This window comes from Brassica rapa, chromosome A01, assembly GCF_000309985.2.
Source record: "Brassica rapa cultivar Chiifu-401-42 chromosome A01, CAAS_Brap_v3.01, whole genome shotgun sequence".
Lineage (NCBI taxonomy): Eukaryota > Viridiplantae > Streptophyta > Magnoliopsida > Brassicales > Brassicaceae > Brassica > Brassica rapa.
The window spans coordinates 10,611,356-10,624,059 of NC_024795.2; the positions used below are offsets into that span (position 1 = coordinate 10,611,356).

General features: G+C 29.6%; 1 protein-coding gene across 6 annotated transcripts; it reads right to left on the reverse strand.

Annotated features, from left to right (window-relative positions):
* Positions 1-1,031: 1,031 nt before the first annotated feature.
* Positions 1,032-10,500, reverse strand: LOC103869236 (probable glycosyltransferase At5g03795). 6 transcript variants are annotated; one of them, XR_004450762.1, is made up of 7 exons: positions 10,129-10,500; positions 9,455-10,033; positions 9,021-9,151; positions 8,598-8,946; positions 3,328-8,524; positions 3,154-3,250; positions 1,032-2,956 (listed from the first exon to the last, which is right to left on the reverse strand). XR_004450762.1 is itself a non-coding variant. In XM_009147308.3 (5 exons), the coding sequence occupies exons 2-5, from the start codon at positions 9,899-9,901 to the stop codon at positions 7,811-7,813; spliced, it is 1,641 nt and encodes a 546-aa protein (XP_009145556.1). In that variant the 5' UTR covers positions 9,902-10,033; positions 10,129-10,500; the 3' UTR covers positions 1,032-7,810. The 6 variants fall into 6 exon arrangements, 2 of the variants coding, with proteins under 2 accessions (XP_009145556.1, XP_033134413.1); XR_004450759.1 differs by having other exon boundaries at positions 1,032-3,828; positions 3,937-8,524; XR_004450760.1 differs by having other exon boundaries at positions 1,032-3,250.
* Positions 10,501-12,704: the final 2,204 nt, after the last annotated feature.

Genomic DNA, 12,704 nt, shown 5'->3' on the forward strand with positions numbered 1-12,704 from the left:
AATTTTTATATTGACGATCAGTTGGAAAAGTTAAATTAGAGAAGGGAAAGTATTACTTGAGTTGGTTCGATTTTGCTAGTTAGAAACGGTTAAGCGTGTAATTTATACGAATATTTTATAGTTATTTGATTATTTATTTTATTTATTTTGTATCCATTCAAAAAGTTCAGGGAATTACAAAAAGAAAACAATGCATTAACAATCAAAATTTTGTATATTTTTAACTATGTGTGAAAATTTTAAAACATATATTTTCAAAACAGAGGGAATATGTTTTCTGTAACTAGAGAATATGTTAAACATAAATCATGTCACCGTAAATTTATCATTCTTGGGTAAATTAATTGTGTGTGTGTTCGTATGTGGTTGGTTCGACTGAATTATTGTGTGTAATAATGTAAATCTCGCTGTTTAATAAAGGCGGGTACCAAAAGTTGTGGTTCATACACTTACAAGAATCCTATTGGGAAAAACAAGATAGTGATGTAGAAATTTCACGTCGAGCAAATCCATGTTCGATTGCGACACGTTTACTCTCATCATTGTCTTCCACATACATAAATTAATACACATATACATACATCTACGACTATCATATACTCCATATATGTGTATATATATACAATATACAAACTAGACAACACCAACAAACCCATATTAAATAAAAAGTTCATAGTTGACAAAAAAAGGTTGATTTTTAAAACTTTTAAATGATAAGATGTTTCAAATGGTCTTTTAGTTTTGTCACCTACTTTCGAGGCACATTCTAAACTTTTTTTTTTGACATCAGTCATTTTTTTATTTATGCATTAGTGTCAACTCATTTTATATTACTATTACTAGTCTTCATTTGATAGTGATTAACGATTATAGTATATTATTTTGTTTTAAAATTGCTTAGGACAATATGAAATAGCATAAATGGTTATAACTGATCGAATCAGTAAAAGTAGAATAAAAAGCTGATAATCGTAATAAAGTAAATTCATTTAAAATTTAAACATAAAGTAAATTGAGTTATAATTGTTGACTAAAGTATATGATACCATTTTATTTGTTTTTTCTTTTGTTTTTTGAATATAGTGGAGAAATATGTTTTCTTGTGAATCTTTCTCTTTGTTGAAGATCTAATATAGAACTTTTGTTAGATGGTGTGTTACTGCTATATTAATAATTGTAGTTGTTTTCTTTTTTGCTTTAAACTTTTTCGTTGTTGTTTAAATATGAACATTTTCTGTTGGTATTGTTGATTAATTTGACATTCAACTGATGTAGCAATTTATGTGGATGTGACTATTTTTTTAAAGTGTAAAAGTATTGCTTTATGGAAGTTATAGAAACTTTTCATGTTAGACAGAAACTTATAGTTCACTAGGATAAACCCGCCCTACGGGCGGGCGGATAAATAAATTAATAATACAGATTTATTTAAGAAAATATAATTTACTTTTAACTAAAAATAGCATTAATCATAATTATCTAATTGTAATAAAATTTAAAAATATAATTATTTAATTTCTCAAGACACATAGACAAAATACCATGAAACATTTGATATTTTTAAAACATATATTTATTATTAAACTTTTTACTATATATTATTTTTAAATTGCCATTTTTTGACTTGTCTTATTATGTTTATCAATTTTTACGGTTAAAATAAAATATACATTGAGAGAAATTAAATAATTATATTTTAAATTTTATTATAATTAGACAATTATTAACCTTAATGATATTTTTAGTTAAAAGTAAATTTATTCGATTTCTCTTATTATGCTTATCAGTTTACGGTTAAACTATAACAAATAGAATAACTTTTTATTTTTATTTTTTGTTCATCATTCTGTTTATAGAGATAGTCTTAGCCATATGAAATTTATCATCCTCAAAAGAGTGTATCGGCCTGATAAACAAATAAATTAGAATTAATTTCACATACAATTATTATAGGTAACATTGGAGAACAACAAAGTGGAAAATAAATGTGAATTAGTGTCAATTTGCATATTCATGTTTGACAAAAACAAAAACACCGATTCTTTACAAATATGTACAGTATACATATTGTTTACAAATCAACTTTCATTTAACAAAAACAAAATTATAAATGTGATTTTTTTACAAAAAAAATATGTGCAGTATATATATATATATATATATATATATATATATATATATATATATATATATATATATATATATATTGTAATAATGATTAATGTCATGTTGCATATTCATTCATCATTTGTAAATAAAGATGAGCAAACCAAAAATACGAATAACAGAGCCAAACAAAAGTTTTTTTTTGACACAAAAGCTACTTACTAACTAAGTTAGAATGTTATTTATGATTAAGATTAAATTTTTGTCGAATGCATAGCCTACCAAAAAGCTTATGGTGACACTTGAGTTTCTAGGTAGAGTTAGAAAATTAAAAAGCTAACTTACTATAATAATTGGTACAAAAGTTTTCAAGTTTAGAGATCTTTTGAAATATAGAACGAAAATAGTGTAACAAACTTCATGAAACACATCAAAAGGAAAAAAACCATTTTTTATACTAACTATATGATAGGTTTTACGGTACAAAACAACACATCTTCCACCAGTTCATTAACCACTATCAATTCTTCATTTCACATTTGATCAAATTCACACATTTGCAAGATACGGAAGACTGAAAAATAATGCATTAAAACTGGTAAGTCAATGTATTTCCCATGATTTGACAATGAATCCTAACATTACAAAATCTAATAGTCTCATCTCAAATATATTATATCAACACACCACAACTCCAAACCATCTTTTTCCCATCCTATATATTCTTACTCCTCCATGTGAAACCTTCCAGTTTCATAGACATGGTACATCCACACAGGCTAAAGCAATGCTCTTGCACTCTCGATGTTCTTCACTTCGTCTTGGTCTCTCTCTTCACCAATCTCTCGCTCTATTATCAGGTAAATTTTAGGAAGTCAGACTAACATTGGGTCAAGCTCTTTCCCCACTTTATCTTCTTCCCTACTAAGCAAATTCACGCAGAGAAAATACAACAACCCTCAAGCTGTACTGTAATCTTTCTTTTCTATACACACTGCTGAATATATCAAAAGAACATTACCGATTCCATCTACCACTTAGAATTACCTTTCACCAACAAAATATGGTATTTCTCAGCCATATTACGATATCAAAGATATCAGTCTAGGCCTCTGATGCAAATAGGACATCCCCTTGATGATGGCTGCAAACAAAGAATTAAATAAACGAATTTTCAGGATAGTGAAATCTATGAAATTGGTAAAGATCTTTTCACCTAACCTAATAGCAGAAACCGAGAGGGATTGTGGAGCTGTTCATAGACTGCAGGATCACTGAAACCAATACGACGTGGTTTTGGAGAAACGGCAACAGTCAATCTTTTTTTACCATCGAAACGGAGCTTCTCAAATCTCCGCCGGCGGGATAGCGTTTGGCTGAAGCACCTACGGATACATTGTTTCTTCCAAACAAAAAAAAATGAATAAAATTTCTTAAAACCTGTTCATCAAAAGTTGAGCTAAGTTGGAATTGTTGATTGCCATGATAAATCTGAGATCAGATCTGACCAAATCTTCGTAAAAATTAGTCTCAATCACTATGAACTAAATAAAGGAGAAACAATTACATCGCAAAGCATGTTCCTTGCAGTCGTCGTACCATCTCCGCCGAGCCGTACGGAAAGACACACGACAGTGCAAAGAAGAGGACCAAGAGCGATGTAACAATTCTTAGGTGTGAATATTGTCTGGAGATGATGCCCCACCTACTCACCAAGCATGCCTATTTATACAGTGAAAGCACCGCCTCTAAGATATTTAACACACATTAACTGCATATCGTGGCCGAAGGAGTAAATAAAATGTTTAATGCAATGGATCTCGAAGCTACCTCGTTTCGGTTCGTAGAAAGAAGGTGAAAGGACTTGATCAAAACCAACAGACGGAATCATCACACCAATTCTGAACACCAGTCGCTGTAATGGCAGAAAGCGACGATCATGATGGAACCCTAAACTACGCCGTTAATAGCAGAGACATACCAACACAGTCTAACCTTAATCAGAAAACCATGTGGATCAATAACAACACGGCGTAGCATATATTAACGCAGTATGGGCTTGATATCTTCAATCACAATTCCAAGCCCAAAAACGTAAGAAATCGACTGACGACAAAACACATCGTTTTACTAACCCGGACAGGTGTCAGCTTGTGGGAATATTATTTGATGACGTGGCTCTCTCAGGAGAGAGGCCAACATCTTTATATATATATAGATTTTTAGTGTTTAATAATGTAGTGCTAATGTCAATACTACTAAACTATTTGTTTGAGAAAATGGACAAATAAAAATACAGCAAAACTCTATTAATAATGTTGGCATTATATAAATTAATTAATTTACAGAATTATTAATTTTTAAAAAATAATTTTTAAATATATATATTTAATGAGAAAAAATAACTTGATTCACTATTTATATATTCATTAAAATTTATACATTCGACCTGCATATCCTTTTTATTATATTATTTAATGTATATGAGATATGTATCATATAATTTAAATGTGTTTTAGAGACAAATTTTTAGATATTATAAAAAAAATCCATTCAAAATCGAAAACAAACAGTACAATATATTATTTATACTTATAGGAACTTTATATATAGAAATTATTAAATTATGATTTTAGTGAGACTGTATATAAACATGGGATCTTCAACAAAGTATTATCTTATTATTTTATCGATTTGTGTCATAATTTGAATACAAAATAAAAATAATAATTAATAAATTAAATCAAATTTGTAATTCAAAATAAAATGCCCTCAAAACTAATACGTGCTATCCATTCTAAAATTATTATTTTTGTTTCCCCTTATAAAATAAATAAATAAACTCAAGATTTTATTTTTTATCGGTTTGAATACGTTTTAGAATCTTATATATTTTTGTGCTAACACTCAAATAAAAAATAGGCCCTAAAAACTACAAAAATTGTAGGCCCATACAAATATTTTTCAGGTATGTGCTCAAGGACGGCCTGGGTAAACTTTATGTATATCATGCAAAGACGAAACATATACATGTTTCATGAAAAATTACACACGGGAAAAGCGTGTTGAATAAAGTGCACATGTCATAAAATGCAGCTAATATCCTAACTAAACATGTTTTGGTAGATAAGTTCATGTATTAAATTAAATTTATCCAGTGTCTTTCAAGGTTGGAGGAAGAAAAAACCCTCTCAATATAAGAACAAGGTTTAAATACATCTTCCTGTGTTTAGAAAAATCGTTTTAGAAAATATTTTATATTTATTTTTAATATATTTTTATCATACAATAATAAATTATAAATTTCAAAAAAATAATTATGTTTATTAAAATATACGATGGTGGACAAATTTGCATAAAATGTTTAAAGTCTTCATTCTTTATGGTTTACGTGGACTTGACATCATGAGCTTGGTTTTCTCATAAAGAAAAAACGCAACATGCATGGTGGCAGTAGTTGGGACATACCTTCGCAATTTAAGCCAATGGGTGGTGGAAGTCAAGTGTCAAAAAGTTCCATTAAATATAAAACTTTTTTTTTTTTTTTTTTTTTTTTTTTTTTTTTTTTTTTATAAAACTTACTGAACACAAGTATTGTTTTAGTAATGTATATGATATGTGGGGATTACTAACACGTAGACACATAATAATACGTAGAGGACCACCCGCCCATCAGCGATGTACATGTCACAATTATAGATGGTCGATGGAATTGGTCCAATTGTTTAAATCATATGGGCCATTACTTATTCCTAAAGCAATACCTTAATTACTTCACGACTATCACCGAAACAGTTTTGCTCGATGTACTTAAAATTTCTTTTTTTCTTTCTCTTAGGATAATCGGAAGGTTTAGGTTTACAGGTTGATCAAAAATAGTTTTTAATAGGTTGATACAAAAAGGTTTAGGTTTATGTATACGGACATACGTTCATGTACGACTGCAGGTATTTATTTATTTTAGCAGCAAGAACGGCTTAATTTATTTATGAGGATATTTTCCTAAATCAAATAAATTTATATATCTTCAAACAATTAAGATATTTTTGTTGATTTTCTGTTAATAGATAATTTGTTTGCTGTTAGTAATATAGAGTTTGATTAAGTATATGACCTTATCATTTGTGTAATTAGCTAATACATTTTCTGAACCTAAAATAAAAGTTTTATGATACAGTTTTTGTTGGTCACAATGTCCACACTTATTTCAACAATAAAAGTAAATTTATACTTCATACCCAATTATAAAACTTATATCAAATCTTATTATATAAAGCTTGGTTTTTCAAAGTTGCTAATTAACATGATGATGACACATGACAATTAAAAATTTAAGATGATGACATGTGTTAAAATATATCATAATTAATAAGATAAATATAATAAGATAATAACCCAAAGGAATTATTTAATAGTGTTTTTTTTAAATCCTAAACCAATAGCAAAATATTAGTTCAAAGTCGATAATTAATATGATGGTGACACATGACAATTAAAAATTTAGGATGATGACATGTGTTAAAATATATCATAATTAATAAGATAGATATAATAAGATAATAACACAAAAGAATTATTTAATAGTATTTTTCTTATTAAAACAAAAAAATTGTAAAATAAATATTTCAAAATTTCCTTCTAAATAATAAAATTTCCTATTTAAATAGTAAATTTTCTTTTTAAGAAATCATAATCCAAAATTTATTACAATTATTCACATCAATATATAATATTAAACTCTCCTGGATTTTGTCACAAAAAAATTATTGCTTAAAATCGGAAATTCTTTCATACAAGAAAAATATTTGGTGTGTTTCTTTTCTTGATATAGCTTTAAATTATGGGTTGCACAAAAAAAAAAACTTTAAATTGTTTTACCATTATCCTTACTAGAGATTATCATAATTATCATAAAATCCAAGAACTAAAGTGAAACAATATTTTCATTTTTTATGTGTTAGTGATAACATCAAATAAAATTCGTGCAACGCACGGGTCCATTGGGGGGGGGGTCATTTGGGCCATCTTTTAAGCCGATTAATATTCAATATAGGCCTTAAAGAACGAGCCTGTCAACTAGTGCAACTTTGTTTTTTTATATATATAGCAAAATCTGTGCAAGGCACAAGTCTAGATCTAGTATTTAATAATACAAATATGGATATGGTGCTACAAAGAAAAAGAGATCTGATTGGATCGGAACAATTTGTCATCTTTCACCACCAATATACGGAAAAATAGACTCTACATTGGGGGGATTATTTGGACCATCTTTTAAGCCGATTAATATTCAATATGGGCCTTAAAAAACGAGCATGTCAACTAGTGCAACTTTGTTTTTATACATATAGACATAATAAGGATGCTGTCTGAAACTGGGGACATGAGTATAAGTTTGGTTCTGATGGAGAAGGTTAAACCAAGTAGACTGTACATTGGAGGGGGGGGGATCACTTGGGCCATCTTTTAAGCAGATTAATATTCAATATGAACCTTAAATAACGAGACTGTCAACTAGTGCAACTTTGTTTTTATATATATATACATAATCAAGGATGCTGTCTGAAACTGAGAACATGAGTAAAAGTTTGGTTCTGATGGGGGATCATTTGAGCCATCTTTTAAGCCGATTAATACTCAATATGGGCCTTAAAGAACGAGTATGTCAACTAGTGCAACTTTGTATTTATATATATAGACATAATCAAGGATGTTGTCTGAAACTGGGAACATGAGTAGAAGTTTGGTTATGATGGAGAAGGTTAAACCAAATAGAGTGAAGTATCATATGAAACACATCGTATCTTCTAGGTTTAGGACTCCACAAAAAATGTTTCTGAACCATCTTCACGTTGCTCTGCATCTTCAGATATCTCCTCATCGGAATCTCCAACAGTATTTCCTTAATCCGTGGAATATCCTTCTCCGGCACAACCACTGAGAACGCAGACCAATCAAGCACTTCGCTGAACGGCAAGACGAAGTTATCAGCAATGATTACGGGGACACACTCGTAATATATAGCCTCAACGATTCGTGGACTGTTCACTTCGTACCCCATTGGACATAGACAGTATTTGCTTGACTTCATGTGTTGCACGTACGTCATTTTACGAGCTACGTTGTGCGGAAGCGGACCGTAGATTTTCATGTCGTCGTCTTTGTTTCTCCAGTGTTTTAGAAGCTGTGGACGGACACGACCGTGGAGGTTTCCAGCGAAGAAAGCGAGGATCGGACGTTGGGAAACTCTGTTTCCGTTTCCTATGTTACGGAGCGGCCTCCCGGCGTTTCTTATGGAAGTCTCCGGGAGAGAAACGTCTCTTCCGGGGACGAAGATTCCATCTGATAAATCTGCGTTACATAGAGCTTTAATAGTGTTTTGTCTTAGCTCCGGGTGCTCGCTCACCGTGTAAGGACCCTTACATACAATGATGATTTTAGAAGACATCATTAAACGATTATTATTTTGACATATAAAACATATTACATACCCAATCGTGGCAAGCGACGAGGAAGTGATCTGATCCGTGAGTGCGGTTCCAGAAAGGGTATTTGATGGAGAGCATGTTGACGTAGTCTCTTATAAAGATCGATAAAGGTTTAATGTTATGTGATCCAGGAACAAAGATAGCATGCTGAAGCTGTTTCACACTGTACGGCATGTAGAACAAGTGAGCCTTCTCAGGGTTCTTGGTTACAAACTGTGTGTTTGACTCCATTAGCTTCATGAACCAACCTTCTGAAGCATATATACCATTCAAATGCGGTTGATGGAATATCGGTTTCTCTCCGTCGGGGTATATGTAGACCTTTAAAATAAGTTCCATAAGCTCATAGCTCCTAAAACAAGGTGACACACATTTATGTTAAACTATGGTTTTAAAGCACTTGTGTCTTTCTTATATAGTATATACCTTTTGAAAATTGAGAGATTACGAAACACTGGAGCAAACAGTTCCGTGTCATTCACGACTTCAGGTGCTCGCTGAATCTCCAGCTTTGCAAAAGCTAAAGCTTCCTTTGGTGGCAATGAAAGAGCACGTCTCTGCACAAGTCCATTGAGGTGAGATAGGACAAAAACAAAGAGAAACCTTTGAAACCTCTAAAACTATCCGCATTATGAATATCTCAACATCAGTGTTTCTCCAATTATATTACTATCTAATTGGGGAGCCTCACCAAAAAAGTTGGAAAGACTCACGTGAAAGTCTCTCATTTTAGAAATTTCCACATGAGGTTTTCAACTTTCTTGAAAGATTTTTCTATTAAATATACAGTAATTGGTAAAATACTTATGTTGATGAGATATTTTGAATGCGGATGCTCTAATGATTCTGATATTACTAACCTCTGAGGAAGAAAGAATATGTCGTGGTGCTGGTGGAGGATCAGTGAGAATGAGATCGTCTTTTGTCTTCTTTCTTCTCTTCCTTTTTTGTCTTTTCCTCGGTAGATTGGTTTCTTCATCTACACGTTTGATCTCGGAGGAAGAATTCATTTTCACTACAGGAGTCGTTGTAAGAGAAGGAAAGCTTTCAACCTTTGCTTCACTAACAATTTGGATATTCAAATGAAGAGAACCGTTCAAGTAGATAGGCGAAGAAGAAGACTCGGTTTCTTCATCATCGGAGAAGATAGAAAATGTGGGTGTGTGAAGAAGAATAACAATGGTGGTCATTATAGAACCGAGAAGAAACGCGTTTCTCCATCTGATCCTTTGCCTCCTGAAACTTCTAATCAATTCCTTCATCGAAACCTCTATGAATATCCTCAAAGGGCTTTTCATCGTCACCATCTACACAAATCAAATCTCACCCTAACTCGTTTCTTCTTCTATACGCAACAAACAACGCTCCATTGGCAGATTCTCTTTTGAATCCCCGAATCAAACTCACAAACCCTAAGTTTAGAAGTAGATCAAATAAACCTGATAATACACAAAAACAAGGAAGAATACATTTGAGATTCCATTAACTGCATGAAAAAAAAACCTAATTCGAGTTAAAGTATGGAACGTGGTACCTTGGTGTTTACGGTGATTGGAGATAAGAATGGATCGGAGATTTATTTTTCTCGATCCAGAGGGAGAGAAGTGGAGGATAACGGTAATGTTAATGTTAATGTATATATTCTCCTCCTTATTAATAGCTTGAGTTGTCTATATTTAACCTTAAATTTTAGTCTAATTTAAGAAATAATCAAACTCGGATCAAATCATATTTTAACTTTCTACTTTCTAGTGTGAGCTGACATGTGCGTTTGCCAGTCTATACACTAAGGGGCGACTGGTTTTCCCGCTACTACCCGCAAACGCAGCTTTTGCGGTTGGTACCGGTTGTCGGCGATTTGCAACAATCACTCAAATCACTCTAAACCGATTCAAACCGCTCCGAATTTTATAAATTCAAAAGCTGGTTCCAGCTAGCGTTTGCGGTTGCGGACGGTTGCAAGAGGGTAAAAAAATTTCCTTTTTTTTAAACAATATATATACAAAAGTAAAAATATTTAATAAAAAATTTAAAATTGAAATTATGAATATTAAAATATATCTATTATATTTTAATTTATATTATAAAATTTTATAATAAAAACAATTAAAATAAATTTTCAAAAATTAAAATTATAACTTTCTAAATATAAATTTTATATTTATTATAATTTTATGATTTTTGATATTTTTTATAATTATATTAAATGTAAATATTGTTAATTTATTATTTGACTGTTACCGTATTTGGTAGTTAACTAGTCATAAGTCACCCGCAAACGCATCAATTTTTAACCGCAGTACCAGTCGTACAAATCTCTTAAAACCGCTAGAAAACACAACCACTCGCATCCACAAACTCCCGCAACCACAACCGCTGCGTTTGAACCAGTCAGGCCCTAAGAGCATACTCAATGAGGGTATCTATCGATGGGTTTTTTAATATACATACACATCCCATATCCCTTATATATTAATTGAAAAGCATTACAACATTTTTTTTGTAGCCACATGTCATCACTAGAATGATTCTTAGAATCCTTAGAGAATCCCTTAAATATTAATTGAAAAGCATTACAACATTTTTTTGTAGCCACATGTCATCACTAGAATGATTCTTAGAATCCTTAGAAAAATATGTTGGTCCATCTAAATATATAATAAGTTTTGTATTAAACTAACCATAAATACATTATTAATGTGTTTCATTAGTTCTTTAAATAAAATTACAAAATTTTCTAATGTGGATAAAATATATATGACAATTAATGATTTTAAATAATAAAATTTTGATAAAAATAAGTGTATCTTATATTATATTTTTTTAATTTTAAACTATTAAAATAAATTAAAAAACCATATTAACCATATAATAAAAAAATTAGATTTTTATGTATATGTTATATTTTGAAATTTTTAAAACGAGAACAAATTATTAAAACTGTTAAAAGTCTCATATTCAAGTTTTGTGATCCATTGTTTAAATTTTTTGTTATGACATGATACAAATGATTACAAAATCATATAAGTCGAAAGTCTCATTTAATAAATATTAAAATTAAAAGATATATAAATATATATATATATATCATTTTAAATTAAACTATATGCCATATAAAATACATAAATATTCTAATTTTGAATATACTTTGAACAAATTTTTTTTGATAAAAATGTATATATCATTTTAATTTTTTAAAAATATTATAAATTACTTAAACTATTAATCCCACATTGAAATTTTATTATCAGTAACTTAATTTTTTTACTATAACATATTCAAATGATATAAAAAAATATAAGTAGAAAGCATCATTTAATAGATACTAGATATTGACCCGCCCTCGAGAGGGCGGGTATATGTTTTGTTTTTAAATTTTTTGTCTAATATAATTTATATGGTTGTGTGTTTGTAGAATCATATTTTTATATAGAATTATATATACAAAAGTAAAAATGTTTAATAAAAATTTAAAATTGAAATTATAAAATATTAAAATATATCTATTATATTTTAATTAATATTATAAAATTTATAATAAAAACAATTTCAATAAATTTTCAAAAATTTATGGGTGAAATTAAAAATATTTAATAAAAAATATTAATTAAAATAAAGAATCCGAGTAATAGTTGGGATTATGTTAGGAAAAATGAAATACATGAACATCATCGAAAAAATTGTTGGGATTTGAACAGTAAAAATAATGATGGTTACATAACAAAAATAAGATATATGGATACAGTTAAAAAAGTGGTGGTTGCCGATCATTAGGCACTCTAAGTGGAGGGTTACATAATATATATATATATTTCATTGCAGTTATATTAAAAATGTATGTATTATTAAAATTTAAGTTGGACATAATTTTTTATCAATGGTTCACACTGCTGTTTTAATAGAATACTAGATTTTGACCCGCGCTTTTAAAGCGCGGGTTTATTTTTTTATTTTTTAATTGACAAATATTTAGTAAATGTCGTATTTTTATATATTTGTCTTTTATTTTATAAAAAACTTAAATTTTTTATCTTTATTTATTGTATTTTATTTTAAATGACTATTTATGTTTAAAAAATTAAACTTTATTTTTTTTAATGAATTAAGTTG